At 37.1% G+C, this 17,030-nt stretch overlaps 2 protein-coding genes across 2 annotated transcripts; one reads left to right on the forward strand and one right to left on the reverse strand.

Annotated features, from left to right (window-relative positions):
- Window positions 1-238: 238 nt before the first annotated feature.
- On the forward strand, window positions 239-797 carry LOC110873082. Its single transcript, XM_022122013.2, has 2 exons — window positions 239-407; window positions 486-797. Exons 1-2 carry the CDS (start codon window positions 276-278, stop codon window positions 699-701), a joined length of 348 nt encoding a protein of 115 aa, XP_021977705.1. The 5' UTR covers window positions 239-275; the 3' UTR covers window positions 702-797.
- Window positions 797-7,788, reverse strand: LOC110873081 (extra-large guanine nucleotide-binding protein 3). The gene is made up of 10 exons (XM_022122011.2): window positions 7,610-7,788; window positions 7,276-7,479; window positions 6,041-7,038; window positions 4,883-5,020; window positions 4,147-4,251; window positions 3,896-4,075; window positions 2,967-3,135; window positions 2,606-2,853; window positions 1,750-1,922; window positions 797-1,599 (listed from the first exon to the last, which is right to left on the reverse strand). Exons 3-10 carry the CDS (start codon window positions 7,019-7,021, stop codon window positions 1,002-1,004), a joined length of 2,592 nt encoding a protein of 863 aa, XP_021977703.1. The 5' UTR covers window positions 7,022-7,038; window positions 7,276-7,479; window positions 7,610-7,788; the 3' UTR covers window positions 797-1,001.
- Between the last annotated feature and the right edge of the window lie 9,242 nt (window positions 7,789-17,030).

The following is a 17,030-nucleotide window of genomic DNA, read 5'->3' on the forward strand; positions in this document are numbered from 1 at the left end:
TATATATGTGAGTTCTTCTAAGGGGAAATATTATTATGTATTAGAAAAACTTGTAAAAAAATTCTTTAAATGATATTGTCCAATTAATTATTGAAATTTATACCTTTTTATCTAAAATAATATATAAAAACAAATTCAAATTGATAACAACCTTTTCAAAAGTTTGTTATACTCTAATCACAAACTCCATTTTCCATATTATTTCTCATCATTCTATTGCCTGTAAACACCTTTGCAAACTCTTTTGTCATCTAGTTAATTCACTAGTCAATACCATGGATGCTCTTTGTGATGAGCATCCGGAGCTCTTCGATTGGTGTGATACACTTTACGATCTCTATCAAAGGAAGTTATGGCATGAACTCACTTTCTATCTCCAACGCTTCATCTTTCTCCCCGTTTTTCAGGTATTTCGGTTATCTGTTCGTTTTATAATTCTTGAAATTAGCGTTTGATTGCTGTGAATTTTTGTATATTGTGTGTAGATTTGGTTGAAGTTTGGTCAAGAGATTAGGCGTTTGTTTTTCAGGTTCTCATTTACTTCTGCAGTAAAAAAATTGGGTTTTTTAGAAGCAGTAAACACAAGTCTTTCGTTTATTTCAGACAGATTGTTGCTACAATCTCTAATTGGAAAGATGATGCGATTAACTATCTTAAAGGGATTATTGAGAAGCTTCAATCTTCAAACCAGACGCATATAGACGGGCCAATCCTGTTTAAGTCATTAGAAACAGGAACACCTGAGTTTGTTGCACTTTAAGTCATCTCATACATACATGATTTTTATATTGCGCCATTGAGCATATAATAAACTTCGTTTAAGTCTTAACGCTTCTCATATTAACTTACACAAGAGCTATACCACACTCGGATCAAATTGTTAAACTCCCAAGTGCGTAAACACATCCACTAACTCGTAAAAAATCCGAATAAATATGATAACTTATTCACCATCTTATCTACACAACAACAAACACAAATCAAAGATAGTTCACCTTACTTCATTCTTGCCTAACATGTGGTGGCGAGCTCACGTCAGTTGTACTATAGAACGAGTCCTCGGGCCCACCATAATACGTATCTTCTTTCTCATCATCCCATTTTACAATCTCTCTTATGTATTTAAACGCTTCATCAACCGTCACACGATCTCTGGCCTTGGCTTGCCACACATAAAGCTTTTGGGCGGTCAGAGATGCATACAGGTCCTTGAACTTCACCGCCACGTAGTAGTACGCTTGGTGGGCTAGGTTATGGTTGTTGGTGTAGGGTCGAACCGGACTGAAGTCCGTGAACCACTCGCATGCACTTAGCGGGGTTTGCTTCAGTTTCTCCTCGAAAAGATCGTATTTGTTTAGAATTAAGACAAATGGAGTGTCTTTAAAACACGGGTGTTTGACCATCGCTTCAAATAGTTCTTTGCTTTGAATCATCTTGTTTTGAAGTAGGGACCCGCTTCCCGTGTTGTCGGGTGATAGCCACATTTGATCGTAGTCACTTAGGGCAACACAAAACACGACTACTCGAACATCCTCAAACATTTCTACCCATCGACAACCTTCGTTCATTCCTTTGGCGTTTACTCTAATGAGTTGATATCTAACAAAACAATGTATAAAGAAGATAACTTATGAGCAATTCATTGTTTTTATTTTTATTTTTCATTTTATTTGGGGCATTTAACCCATTGTACCAAGAGCAGCTTTTTGAAATAAAAAAGTGAGCGAATCTGAAGAAAAATAAATATACCTGGAAAGAGGTTGCGATTGAGCATCAAGATTGTCAGTAAATGTCTCGGACATCGGGCTACGATCATCAAGGGAGAATTCAATAAAAGCCAAGCCATTCCCTTGGGTGACTCCTTCAGCATATAATATGTCATGCTCTGAAGGTTCATATTCATTGCTAGAAACCTCAACCGCCTGATCCGACACAAGACCAAGACGTTAAAACAACGTTAAAAAAGACAATTTCGGCCCCATTAACTTATGAACAGGTCGATTCGGGATTTCGGGTTGTGTTGTATCTCTAACGTGTCAAATAGATAAAATCAAGAAAGTAAGGATATGGGGAAATGGTCAAACGGGTCAAAAGTCACCCAAAGTGAACAACCTCCTAAAAAGAAGTTTTATTAAAAAAAATCCGATTATTGTAATATATATTGTTTGTAATCGTGTTTAGCCGTTTTTTACTATTATGGTCAACACGTTTCCACCTAGAGGTGGGCAAAACACCGGTTTGAAAAAAAAAACGGTTTTTCAAAAGCTGCTTTCAACCCGGCCCGGCCGACGGTTTGGATACCGGTTTGTATTCTTGATCTTTGAAACCGGTTTATAAACTGAACCAGTTCTTAAAAAACCGGGTTTTTTTTGTCCCAAACGGTTTATAAACCAGCCAGAATCGGTTTAATCGATCTAGGGTTTGATCATCGAAAACCGGTTTGTTTACCCCTAAAAAACCAGTTCGGTTTGTACACCTCTTTCCACCTACATAAAAATTACTCATTTTGACCGAAACCCATTTTGACCCATTATCCAACCCGCATATCTCACCACGTCCAAACAAAACGATGAACAGCCCGAAAGTGATACGAGAAACAATATACCCGGCTCAAAAAGTACTCTGCAACATCGGGTAGGAAATGTAATTCACTTCGCCTTTTATAAGTTTCCTGAATGGCGGGATCCTTCCACACCTCTTCAACGAGTGGAGCATACTCGCGTGTTGCAGCAGGGAAGAACGCGTCCAAATCTCCAGTCGCGATAATATCAAGTAACCAATCAGAGAAATGCTTCAATCTCGGGTTAAGGGAGTAGACACAGACCTCAGTTTCTTCATCATTGCCCTCGTTGCCTGAAATGAAACCGCACGTTTATAATATATCATATAATATAATCTCCTAAAAACTTAAAAAAGTGTGTTTTATTGCGTATGTTTTTTATAAATAACTTTATATAGTTATGTACTTGTGTCATTGGATTGATCATGGGAATTCTTTTTCATCAATGCTTCTTCCTCGAAGCGCTCTCGTCCATCAAGCAGAATGCTAAGGTATCTATACATGTTGCTCTGTATCATAAGCTTAATATTTTGCAACTCTTCATCAGTGAATCTGTTGCCATATAAGAACTTCGCCTGCATCAAGCATAGCAAAATTAATTAAATATGGATCATTATTCAAAAAAAAGTTTTTGTAATCATACAAAATATAGAGTAAAATGCCAAAATCGTCCCTGAGGTTTGGGCTGATTTTCCTATTACATCCAAATAACTTTTTTTTTGTATCTGGACACCTGGCGTTTTGATTTTGTTGACATTTCCATCCAAATCACAAACCCAGTTAAAGGTGAGTTTAGCAATTTACCCGATTTATTTTTCTGTTTTTTTTATTTTTTTTTTTTAATTTTCTTTTTTACCTTTAAATAAAAAAAATAAAAAAAATATATAATTATAATATATACAACATTCTAGTCTGTTGTAGAGCTGGTGGCATTTTTGACCCGTTTACTTAATAATTTAGTATATAATAGAAATAATATGGTTTGTGTGATCATACTTAATAATTCCTTATAAAATATTTAAAAACTTTGGGTATGAATTTCTGACGCAACACGAGCCTAACACACAATTTTGCAAGTTTAGATTTACTCTAAACGGGTCCTAATCAGTTTCCGGTTGAACCCAAAGACACTTTACTTAAATAGGTCGTGTTCGGCTCGCGGGTTGACCCGCTTAATTTTATAACTAAAAACAATGTGCCTTATGTCATAACTTAAACTAATTGGGTATTTTTTATATAAAAAATTAAAAAATAAAATATGTCCTAAACCTGAACATATATAGTTTACTTTCTAACACTTAAGCAAATAGTTTTACGAATTTTACAATGAAATACCTGCTTAAAGATGGTACTGGTTCCGGAGCCCTCAAGTCCAAGTAACAAAAGCTTTTGAATTTTTTTCGGCTCAAAGTAATTAGGAACAGTGGCATAATTGCTGGGTTCATCCTTCTCTCTTTGCGGCTGACCGTGTGGCACGGGCAACGACAACAATGTACAAAGCAACCGCGTACTAGCCTGTCCAAAAAGACGTTATTCCAAGTTCCATACACGCGATTGACCGTAAATATATACGAGATTTTATATACCTTTTCCCAAATATTTCCCTTGATGTTATTTTGGCCTTCCTCCTCGTAACGGCCATCGTCATAAACCCAAAAATGAGTGTCGCGGGGACATTGCACATGTGCCACCTGAAACAAATTGATAAAGCAGATTTCATATTAACTTATCGCAATAAATGGAAAAACAAATTTTAGTGATGCATGATTTCATATCCATTCATGCATAATGGGATAATTTAGTTATATCATGTTAATAATGGGTCAGTCGGGCACATAAAATGAAACATGTTGAATGGTTTAAAGGTTGCTCAATGTATTCGCAAGTGTTTACAACTTTACATCCACCTAAATAGCTTTATTTAAAAAAAAATTGGATCATATTTATATAATAGTTTTGGTAACCATATTTGATGCACCCGTTTTGGCCTGTTACCTAACCTGCCCATTTTGCCATCGACAACAAGTTATGAAAAACACTAGAAGTGGTAGTTTCGACCCGTTATTTATCTATGTGTTTACTAAATCCCCCAAATTGTATTTCTAATGCATATAACCTCCTAAATTATTTTATTGAAAAACAGTTTGTTATTATTATTATTTAAATTTTTGCAATCATATTCAACACATTGAAAATTTGTTAAAAAAATATATAATATAAATGGCTCAAAAAATGCTTGTGGGTCTACCCGCTTTGACCCAATATCCAACCAGTCAGATCTACCACAAAACCAAAAGGGAGGTAGTGAATGAAGTGATTAACCTTTAACACTCGCAACTCAAGCTTTGTAATTTCTCTACCATTCATGTAAACTTCCGTATCTCCATTGCTTGCACTCGGGCTAAGTTTCCCGGTAAAACTCAAATTTGAACTCACAACTCTATCGGGTTTTTCGCCCTCCTGAAAAAATTAAAAATAAAATATTACAATATTTACACGCAAGTAAAAGTGACAATATCAACCCATTTAGTTACAATTATATTAATCGCTATTTTTAGGTTATCTCATCTTTTGTCCTTAACGGGTCAAATGGGTAAAAGAAATAAAGTTAGCTAAAATGGAAATGTGTTCAAAAGGAATGAAAGTCACCTGTATTCATAAAACCTCCTAACAACATGTATTCTAGAATACAGATTATAATTTTGGTTAAGATGATTTTTGTAATCATATTTGATAGACTAATATCTAATTATTTATAATAACTAGTATTAAGCACCCCCCGAGTTGTGGCGGGGACGTAAAACCGTGTCATATAGCACTAATGCCACACCACCGCAAGCGACCACCAACGCTGAAGTTGCGTCGCGTTAATGCGAATAAATTAGATCGTAATGTAAAACATAGAAAATAATAACTAAGTTACGACAAACTTGTCAAACGGGAAAAAAATAGATGACGTAAAAACGTTGAACCACACACGCACGTTGCGTCGTGTTAACTCGCAAAATTTATAGAACAAAGCGTAAAATGAAATGTAGAAACGTTGAACCACACACGCACGTCGCACCGTATTAACTCGCAAAATTTAGAACAAAGCGTAAAACGAAAAAAAATTGTGAAAGATAAAAGGAAAGGGAACCAAAGTTGAAAGTAAAAAAGTTGTGAGGTTAAACTGCAAAAGATGAAAAGTTTTGGGTTAAAAGTAAAAAAATCAAATAGTTTTGGGTTAAAAGTAGTTTATCAAATACTTTTGCGTTAAAAGTAATAAATCAAAAAAATTTTGAAAATCCCCCCAAGCATTAGGTACAACACCTATATGCACAAAGAAGTTGCTAATTTAGGTCAACCAACCGACATCATTACAACCCTTATCAAAATTATCCATTTGGCCCGTTACCAAACCCGGTCCGACCAGTCTGTTTGGCATCTGCACATACAAATATATAGTGATATAAAAAACTTGAAGAAAAACATATGTACCTTTCCCCAAAGACCAGATTCTTTGTCATACCAATACATTCCGGGTTTCAATTTTCGTGGAGGTAACATGCAGCCCATAAGTTCCGCCATTTCCTCGGGTTTAAGAGGATACCCGTTCACAATTAACTGCTCGGGCCGAAGCTGATTAGCAGAGCATTCCTTTTCCGCTTTCATTATCTGTTTAACTTCCAAAGGACTAAGCAAACGAGACAATAACTTCGAATTCTTCCCCAAAGTAAGACGTTTCGACTCATCGATCGCCTCACCAAGACACGTAACGCACTTTCGACCCTCAGGCATCGATCCCATCGCTCTAAGAACACAATTACTACAATATTTCGCATCACAAACTAAACAAGATTCTTTCGTTTCCCACTTCCCTTTGCCGCATCGATAACAAACTCGTCGTTTTTGCGTCTTTTTCTTCTTTTCTCTAGTAACCGCAACGTATTCTGAATAACCCGGCCTCTCTAACCCGACTTCTTCCCTTTCTGATCTATCAACCGTGTTGAAAGTCACCACAGGGCCCCGCCGCACTTCATTCCCGTGAGCGTCATCTCGGTTATGAACTGAACCAGGAGAACCCGACGGGGAAGCTGAATAAGAATCGGCGTTATGCAAAACCGAGCTTACAGATTCCGAGCTTCCCGATAATCTCGGACTTTGATTCGGTGAATCCGTCACTCCTGCAATATACGAAACAGGCAACGGGATAGGGTCGATTACAGGGGGGCCCGGGCCGTTGCGGGTGACAGATCTTCTTGAACCAGAGAACGATTCGGCAAAGGATGCAGTCGGGATTGAACGGGTGTTTATATCTAACGGTTCTATCCTAGGAAGCTCGTAAGATACATCCGGACCCATGTATTCTAACGCGATCGAGTAATCGAGATCGTCCTCGGGCAGTGTGGTTCCGGGAGGAAGCATCTTCTCCACAGCTTCTCTCCAATCTTTTGCCACGTCTTCATCCATATCCCTCATACCAGTTCTTTGTAAAGCTAAAAGATTTTCAAGAAACAATTTTTCAATCAAATTAGGTCTTTATATCGTCAGATTTCAACTACCAGATCAGATTATAACAGATTTGACTGATTTGTAAATCACCCAAATCAAATTAACAAACAAAATCACTTCAAAAATTGAACAAATTTGTACAAAATTATACCATAAAACCCTGAAAAATGATAACTTGAACAAATAAAAAAAACCCTAATGAGATTAAAGAAGAAAAATACCTTAAATTCACCAGAAATCCAATATGGGTTTGATTGTTGAGGTCAATATATGCTCATAGTCAACAGCCATAAAGGGTGAAAACAAGACCCCACCACACACCACAGAAGGAATCAAAGAAATTGGGGACAAATTTCACAAATTAAAGTCAAAGTCTTCATCATAGCCAAGTCAAAGTCCACCTTTTGTTGGGTATTTTCAAAAGCCTTCAAATTTGAACAAAGAGGTTAGAACAAGAAACCAAGAATTAAGATGCAGAAACCCATTTGAATTTGTCAACAAAATGCAATTTTTGTCACAAGATTTGAAAGAATGGAAAATGACAGATTTCTTAACCTGTTAAACAAGGGGGAATCAACAGTATAAAGATTTTGTCAGCAGAAAAAAAAGAATAAAAAGACTTGCTTTGGAGCAAGTATCTGCTGCCTTTTTCAAAAGAAAAGAGTAAAGGGTTTCATGGAAAGCAGATTAAAAGGTACGGGGGGCGTGCGTGTAGACTGTAGATCAAGGGATTGTTATTTTTTCGAATTTCGTTTAAAAGTGTCATTTTCATCTCACAGGGTGGAGGGTATAATATGCGGGGAGTTGAGTGGTGACTATAAGTCACCGATCGGTGACTATACCGAGTGATTGAGGGTGTTCGGTGAGTTGGAGAAATGGTGCGGAAATCGGTGAGTGTTTACCAAAAGGGGGAGAGGGAGTGATTGAGAAAATGATGGGTCCCAACCCCTTTTAACCAATCACAATTTTTTTATTTTTTAACCTACTCAAACACCCTAGATGATTGACCATACCCCCTGATTGAGTACAAAATGAGGAGTGGAATGGGGAGTTGACATGGCATAATATTATTGGGTAGGATTTCACTCAAACACCCTAGGGTGATTGACTATACCCTCCACCCTCATGATCAAATTTCGAGGGGTGAAAGCCGCAATAAATTATCGACCTTAAGGATGAAATTGACAATATTTTGAAACGACAAGGACCCAGATGCGAAAAAACAAGCATTTGAATAAAAGTCGCAAAAGTGACCAAACCTCAGGGAAGAAAATTGCAATTTACTCATGTATATATAATATTATATATACATATGTGTGTCTGACTCAAAACAAACAAGACTGGCACACTATTCAGACCATACTATCGTGTAATTTCGATCAAATGATTATATGGGTCATATAAGAAGGTGAGAATATGTATTGTTTCATGTTTGATGCGCGAAAAATGGCACATAGTCGTATGAGGACTAAACTATACAACTACGCCCATATGTCGTGTTTGACTAGCATCAGATGACTGATGTGACTACTGACAAAGTCATAAAACTCGTATAACCAGTTTATCTATGTCATACGGCTCATATGATGTGATGCACCGCCACAATGTCATAATTACTAACAAAGCCATATGGTGCGTGTATGATAAGCTTCGACACATCATACGGCTATGGTCTAAGGTCAGAGTATGATAAAGTTACTTGATATATTAGACAAGGACCCATATATATTAACCGTGAAAGTGACAAGCAAAAGAAGATGAATGTGAAAGGTATTTACTTTTTTACCTTTTGGGATTATGAAAAAGGGATATTTATCAATTATGAAATGGGGTGTACTGGTGTCTAGTGAAAAGCTTTCTAGAGGACAGCCATTGGAGGCAACATATACATACAAATCTGTGTGTTTTTGGAGGTTGTGTGTGTGAGAGAGAGGAAATGGAGAGTGATAGTTATTGATGATGGGTTGATGGGGTTTGTGGAGACCATCTAATGTTGGTAGATACTGTAAGGTGTCATAAACATTGTTTCTGGTGTCTGTAATAATTGAAGTTTTTAACCAACTTTACAGTTGGTGTTTTACTACACTTCTGTAAAATATTGTGGATATTTTAAATAACAATTAACAAAAAGTGTTCTAGAAGTGATATAAGTTTAGATATTAATTAAGTTATTATGCATGATGAATGTTACTACACAGCCAAAAATTATTGTAAGAATAAAATAAAAAAAATTTATTCTGTCTAATTTTTCATCAAGAATTGATATCATCTGTATACGATTTACCAAGGCTTATGAATAGTGTTTTGTTATTATTGGTCTATTTGCCATATGGCAAGCCACAATTGTATTGTTAGAGGCGTAACCATTGAGTCTCAACACGCGCAGGTTCGATTCGTAGGTGGAGTAGGTTTTTTCTAGATTTTTTTTGGGTTTTTTTAATTTGTTATACATTTCTTTTTTTCCAAAATACAACTTTTAAATTTCAAACGCATTTTCTTCTGCCACAAAGCGTAGTCCATATTATCTAACATCTGTCGTAATTACTATTTTCGTCTCTGTGGTTTCTCAAAAATCACTATTTCAGTCCATTAGTTTAAAAATTGTGATTTCAGTCCCTGTGGTTTCACTTTCGTAACCATTTCAGTCCACCTCTGTTAACCCCATCCATTTATTCTGTTAAGTACACATGAATTGACCATAATGCCCTTATTAATAAAAAAATGAGTTAATTACTGTTTTCGTCCCTGTGGTTTGTCAAAAATAACTATTTCAGTCTATTAGTTTAGAAATTGCGAGAACCAATGTGATATATATATATATATATATATATATATATATATATATATATATATATATATATATATATATATATAGGGTGAGGTTCGGCTAGAAAGTCCAAGTTTCCTAAAAAGTGTAAAAAGTCATAAAACACAATAATTTCAGCCATAAAACACACCTAAAACTCACAAATAATAGAATGAATATTACTAAAACACCATATTCAAACTCTAATAGTCCATAAAAACTTCAAACGCACCATCGTATAACTATGAATGTAAAACACACAATGCTAAACAACATAAAACACAATAATATTTGTCATTCCATAATCAGAGCCTTAACATCTAAAACACAACACAAAACCCACATACATGATGTTTTAGTAATCTTCATCATATTATTTGTGGGTTTTTGATGTGTTTTATGGTTAACATTATGGTGTTTTATGACTTTTTACACTTTTTAGGAAATTTGGACTTTCTGGCCAACTCCTAGCATATATATATATATATATATATATATATATATATATATATATATATGTATATATATATAGGATTAGGTTCAAGAGTGAACACTAGTGTAACTTGCGAACTGGGTGAACTAATCCTGGCCACACACGTGTGTAGATCAATGGCCAGGATTTGTTCACTCAGTTCGCAAATACACTAGTGTTCACTCTAGAACCCCACCCTATATGTATATAGGGGAGCGCTAAAATGAAAACCACCTCCAGTTGTAAAAAACCATGAGAACCACTTTCTAGCCATTAGATCAAGAAGATGGATGGATAAGATTAAAAGTATTTAAAAATAACATTAAGTATTTTTTGTCTTATTATGTCTTTAATATTTTAATCCAAAAGGGTATTTTAGTAAAATTACTCTATTTTGTCTTTTTGTCTTTATTGTTTTTTTATTACTTTTTTGTATTATTATATTAGTTTTTATTTTTTAAACATAACTTTTTTATTAAAACATTTTCAAATTCAGATTTTTACGTTTTACGTTTTACGTTTTTACGTTAACCTTTTTACGTAAAACATTTTACGTTTTACGTTTTATGTTAAGCTTTTTACGTTTTACGTTAAACTTTTTACGATTTACGTTTTTACGTTTTACGTTAACCTTTTTACGTTTTACGTTAAACTTTTTACGTTTTACGTTTTATGTTAAGCTTTTTACGTTTTACGTTAAACTTTTACGATTTACGTTTTTACGTTTTAAGTTTTTACGTTTTAGGTTTACGTTTTACGTTAAACTTTTTACGTTTTACGTTAAAAAGATTACGTTTTACGTTAAAAAGTTTACGGTTTAACTTTTTCTTTACAACAACTTTTTACGCAAAACGAACGCACCCAGAAATCGCAAAATCAGTAGGTGTCTCAGATAGATTGTTATCGTCATCGACTAGGGAAAAAATATAAAAAACCAACATCAAAACAAAGTGTATCTCGAAAAAAAAGGGTTTGGCTCAGATTTTTCGATAATCAAAAGGCTGCAAAGTGGGGTTGTAGGTTCAAAAACCTACCCTCCACCATCGTTGCCCCGCCGTCGTCATCAAAATCTAGGTTTTTTTTTTTTTTTTGCATTATCGCCACCCAATCCAACAGATCAAAACCACATAGAATGAGGAATACAAATCAAAACAGAATCAAGAACACAACTCAACCCCCAACATCAAAAAACGAATCAACATATCAACACCCACCATTTTTCGAAGAGAACGAGACACAAATCAGCACAGATCACCCCCCCCCCACTGCCGTGAGTCATGCTTCACCAAAAAAAAAGCCCATTTACAGAAAGTGAACCATATCTTGGAACACCACGTGAGTCACGCTTCACCAAACAAAGTGTGACACCTGTGTCACCGCGACCATCAAACAAACACCAAGCCGATGAAATATTGTATTTCATACTTGGGATCTTGTATAAATATGTGTATGTTTTGCACATATCAATTATTGTTCAAATTCAAACTCTACATCGCTTTCTGGAGCATTATACGCAAAATGGTGCGTAAACGTACTCAGTTTAGTGCGACAAATACTCCGGAACATCAACATATACTCAACATACCTTAGATAACCTTTACATAACTTAGAAATAAGTTTTGAAGGCTTTGGTATAACAAAAACAAGTTAATTCGCTTACAGGGACTAAACTTGACAAACTGCGAAAGTATGCCAATTTGAACTGTAACGAACATTCCGGAACATGTCCATAAGTTAAACATACCATAAATATCCTTTACATAGCTTAGAAATAGGCTTTGAGAGGTTTGGTATGCTAAAATAAACTTTTGGATCATTCAGGGACTAAAAGTGTCAAAAAGTGCATAAGTTTGCACTTTCGCGCATAACTTACGTTCTGAATACATCCGGACATCAAAAAAATTTATATAAGCATCCTTATATTATGCCTTAGTGTTTGGCATGAGAAAAATCCATTCGTCGCGTCATTTGGATCGTCTTTCGCGCTTATGCGCATTCCGTCGTAATTAAGCGAACATCGCAATCGTACGGCCAAACGAACCGACATCCGGAATATTTTTGAGCATATTTCAAGTCCCCTACACTTTAACTTCATCCTAGAGCCTTGAAATGAGGTTAACGGGGCTTAAAAGTGCCAAAAATGGGCCAAATTACGTGTTTCTGAAGTGCAGGGACTAAAATTGAAAATTCTGATCTGGGAACCTTAGGCGGGGCGCGTAAGGATTTACCAAATCCTTACGCGGGGCGCGTCAGACTCCCAGAACAGATAAGATCGATTAGTCAGCGAATAATCAGCAGATTAAACCGTGTCCACACGTTTTAACTTGCCCTTTCAGCTCACAAAAGGTTGTTTTCAGTAACCACAAAAATGCGACAAGTGTACGGGCAAGATCGTGGCACGATATTCGATAAACAATCCTAACGGTTCCACTTTTCCTATAAATACCCCCCCCCTTTTGTGTAAAAACCCACAAGAATCAGATCTAAAGCTCTAAGTTGAAACCATTGTTTCATACCTGAGCTATTTGATCTTGATTAGCACTCGGGGACCCTCCGTAAGTCTTCTTTCGCTCTTTTATTCGCTTTTCGAGTCCGAAAGTCAACGTTTTGTTGACTTTCTGCATTGACCAGCTTTTAGTCGATGTGAAGTTCATGGAACTTTATAACGTGAGCGTGATCACGATGGTTATGGTCCATAGTGACCATACCTACTGATTACCACGTTATCTAGGCTCAGTGACGAGTCGTAGTTTCGGCCAAAATGCGCATTCTTGCGTATTTTGTAACCAAACTACTCGTAGGCATCAAAGCCGTTTGTTTTGATGTCAAACCTGTTTTCAAACTTAGTTAAGCATGTTCTAACATGCTTAGCTCGTCACTTTTAGTTTAGTGCTTATATAGGGTCGTAAGGTAAGCGATCTAAACCATCGCTTATACTTTCGAACCCGACCCATTTGGTCGGTCATTAGGACCTGACCAAACACATTAGGTGACCATAGCTATAACCTTCCGAGGTTATACCTTGTGGTCACGATGTTAGGCGTTCCAGACGCATTCTACGCGAACGACGCGTAAGGTAGCATAAGCTACCTAAACGGGTCGTGATGGACCGTAAGCACTTAGGTTAAGTTTCATTTTAGTATGTAGGCTTTGTTAAACCATATTACGCGAGTCTCCATACTCGTTTGGTTTTCAAACCCGCGTACTGTCCGATCCTTCCGATTTGGTCCGGTATATTAACATAGCTACCTATTAGGTGCCGTTTGATATCCCGTGATCTTTAGCATTATCTGGTTATTATACAAGAACTCCAAAGCAATCTCAGGTGAGTACATTGAACCCCATCTTTTACATGTTTTCGAGGAGTCAATGTGAGTACATTGAACCCCTCTTTTACTGTTTTCTAAACTGTTTTGGGGTGAAACACATGTGCCTATCTGTTACTTTCATGCTTTCCTGTTTTCACATCATATACTTGCTATGTTCAATCGTACATATATAGTACATGATTTCATTGTGTTTATGCTATGTATGTCCATCGTGTGCATACTTAGCACAACACTTTACATTACATTTTCATGATATGTATGCCCATTGTGTGCGTACTTAGTACATTGTTTTACATTTCATGCTACGTACGCCCATTGTGTGCTTACGTAGTACATTGTTTCACATTGCATTACTGTTGCATATGCTCATCCAGCATATGAACACATTACACTACATTTTGAACCGTTGTAACCATTTGACTATGTGAACCGTCTTAAACCTTCAATTTCATGAACCGTCTGTAACCATTGAACCGTGTAAACCAGTTGTATCCGTTGACATGGATTACATTTGACAATAGACATTTGACTATACATGAACATTTCTACCGTTGTTAAACATTTCATCTTGATGGTTTGGTTTGAGTAAGTGATTTAAGTAACGAGGCATGTGTAATATGATACAAGCATGGTGGATACGCCGCTGGTACTTCCTATATATAAGTGTTTGTATGGTATTACATATCGTAGCGTTATTTGAATCATTTCAATTTGAAACATAGAACATTTTATACAAATAACACGCTTTTCGCAAGGCATTGATTTACAAACAACAAATCTTATACAAACTCTTTTTACATGGTTATTCAGTTAACCATGCATTGTTCTCTTATTTATACATATCATTTGATCTTACCGTTTTTCAAATGATTTACAAGACAAAGCAAAATACGAGGTTCATGACTAAACATTTTCTCAAACTCAAGTCATGAATTCCGTTTTCACAAAACCAATGTATCTCACAGGCATTTTTATGCTGACGTACCTATTTTCACATGTGTTTTCAGGAGATGATGCATAGGACTTATCAAGACATACTTAGGCGGACCTGTGCCTTAGTGACTTAAAACGAGACAAGAACTAGTTAATTTATGTTATGTACACTTTGATTCTTGTTTAGACAATGTAAACCTTCATGTTTGATTTATAAAACGAAACTTCATTTGCCATGGATTTGAAACAATTGATTCTGTTACAACACTCCCCGACGTTTCCGTCACGTTTTGTATGTTCTACGTGGTCGGGGTGTGACAGAAAAGATGGTATCAGAGCCAATGGTTATAGGGAATTAGGTTATTAGTAATGCTTTGACCTAGTCTATAACCTTCCTAGGAACCTAACGCGAGTTTACTTGCGTTTAGTCACAAAACAATACCGTCACCTACCCTTAGGCGACGACCACAACAAGAACATAAATTTCAAAACCGCCTTGAAAGCTAATCATCTGTTCTAGGATGATTGATTACTAGGTTTTGAACCCTCTATTGTAAGGTTTTGAACCCTTTGTTATAAGGTTTTGAACCCCTTTGAATTTTCAAAACTCCCGTCAAAGTTTTGGGTCCTAAATAGTGTGAACACGTGCGAACTGGAAGGGTGAATGCCTGTACCCTGGGTTTTCTGTCTAAGGTTAGAGTGTTCGTACAAATCCGCATAATCGGACCAGTCACTCTTACCTGGGAACTCTTGGGGTGAGTGTCCACTTATAGGCGAACATGTCTTCGCGATACACTATGAGGATCTATTTGCTTTGATTCAGCCCTGGTGTTGTTTGTTTGCTTCATGATTCAAACAAGTGACCATCAACCGTGATTATGGTCAGTGATTGTAACATCCTATTCTTACCCAATACCATTTTATTTGTTTCCTTTCATGTTTTCCTCTTTTAGAATGCCTCCTCGACGCGAACACCAGATAGCAACTGCCGAGCTGGCAGAAATTATTGCGCAGCAGATGGCTGCTCAATTCCCAAATCTCTTTGCTCAATGGAACCAAGCCAACAACAACAACAATGGTACATGCAATTTCAAGAACTTTAACTCGGCTAAACCACTCAAGTTTAGTGGTTCTGAGGGAGCAACTGGGCTTCTCCAATGGTTCGAGAGCATCGAGAATACCTTTCGCCACGTGCAGTGTCCGGAAAATCGCAAGGTCGAGTTTTCTTCGAGTGTGCTTCAGAAGAGGGCTCTTACATGGTGGAACGGGGTAATGAGAGACCGTGGTGCAGATGTTGCTCTAGCACAAACATGGGCTGAACTGAGAGCACTTATGATGAGAGAGTTTTGTCCTCGTCATGAACAACGAGCGTTGGAGAAGGAGTTTGATGATTTGAAACAAGATAGTGGCGAACACAGGGCATATACTGATAGGTTTGAGGAGTTGAGTCTACTTTGCCCGACTATGGTCGCCCCACTCGACAAGGCTATCGAAAGGTACATCGACGGCCTGCCTGACTCGGTACAAGACATTGTCACTGGTAGCAACCCTACCACACTCCGTCAGGCCATTGAACTATCTGCAACCTTGACTGAATCGCAGATCAGAAAGCATAAACTTTTTCGAAAAGGTGACAAGAAATCGGCCGGGGAATCGAACCCAATCGAGGAATTAAAGACCATGGATGAACAGACTGAATCTCCTAAGAAGTCAAGGAAGCGAAAGGCTTCTCAGAACTTCGCCGTGGTCGCTCACAATGGTCAAGCCGTCCCCAACCAACCAGCTCAACCCCCTGCTAGAAAACCATACAATGGAACTGCACCCTTGTGCCACCAATGTAGCCTCCATCATCACGCTAATGTACAGTGCCGCAAATGCCAAACTTGTGGACTCATAGGCCATACAACAAGAATCTGTCCAGCTACAGCTGCACCAAACCAAGCTGGCAACAATCCCGCTCAAGGTCGTTTCCTACCAGGTTCTTGTTTCAACTGTGGCGAGATGGGTCATTTCCGAAGAAATTGCCCAAAGCTTGCTAATGCAAATCCAGCACAAGGATGATCACCCGACTGACTAGAAGACAACATCGTTTAGAAATAATCATGTCTTATGTATTAAGTTTCTTTTGTTGTCAAGATCCAAGGAACAGTTGATATCGTTGTTTATAAATAAATCTTTCATTTACATTGCAATGTATTTCTATGGTTGCATGTATAAACGACATATCCCTTGCAATACCGACAATCAAGGAACCGTATTCCTTGAAGAACAAACTACCCCCAAAATTCTCCCATTCTATAATCGCTTGCGTCTTCCACGGAATTCCTAAGTACCCGTTTATTCTAAGGAAACGAAGTATAAGGCGCAGGTTACAACACAAGACGAATACCCAAGGTACCACTATAAATCCTTAATAGGGTACCTAGGAATTTCCCG

Source organism: Helianthus annuus, chromosome 8 (assembly GCF_002127325.2).
Source record: "Helianthus annuus cultivar XRQ/B chromosome 8, HanXRQr2.0-SUNRISE, whole genome shotgun sequence".
In the NCBI taxonomy this organism is placed as follows: Eukaryota; Viridiplantae; Streptophyta; class Magnoliopsida; order Asterales; family Asteraceae; genus Helianthus; species Helianthus annuus.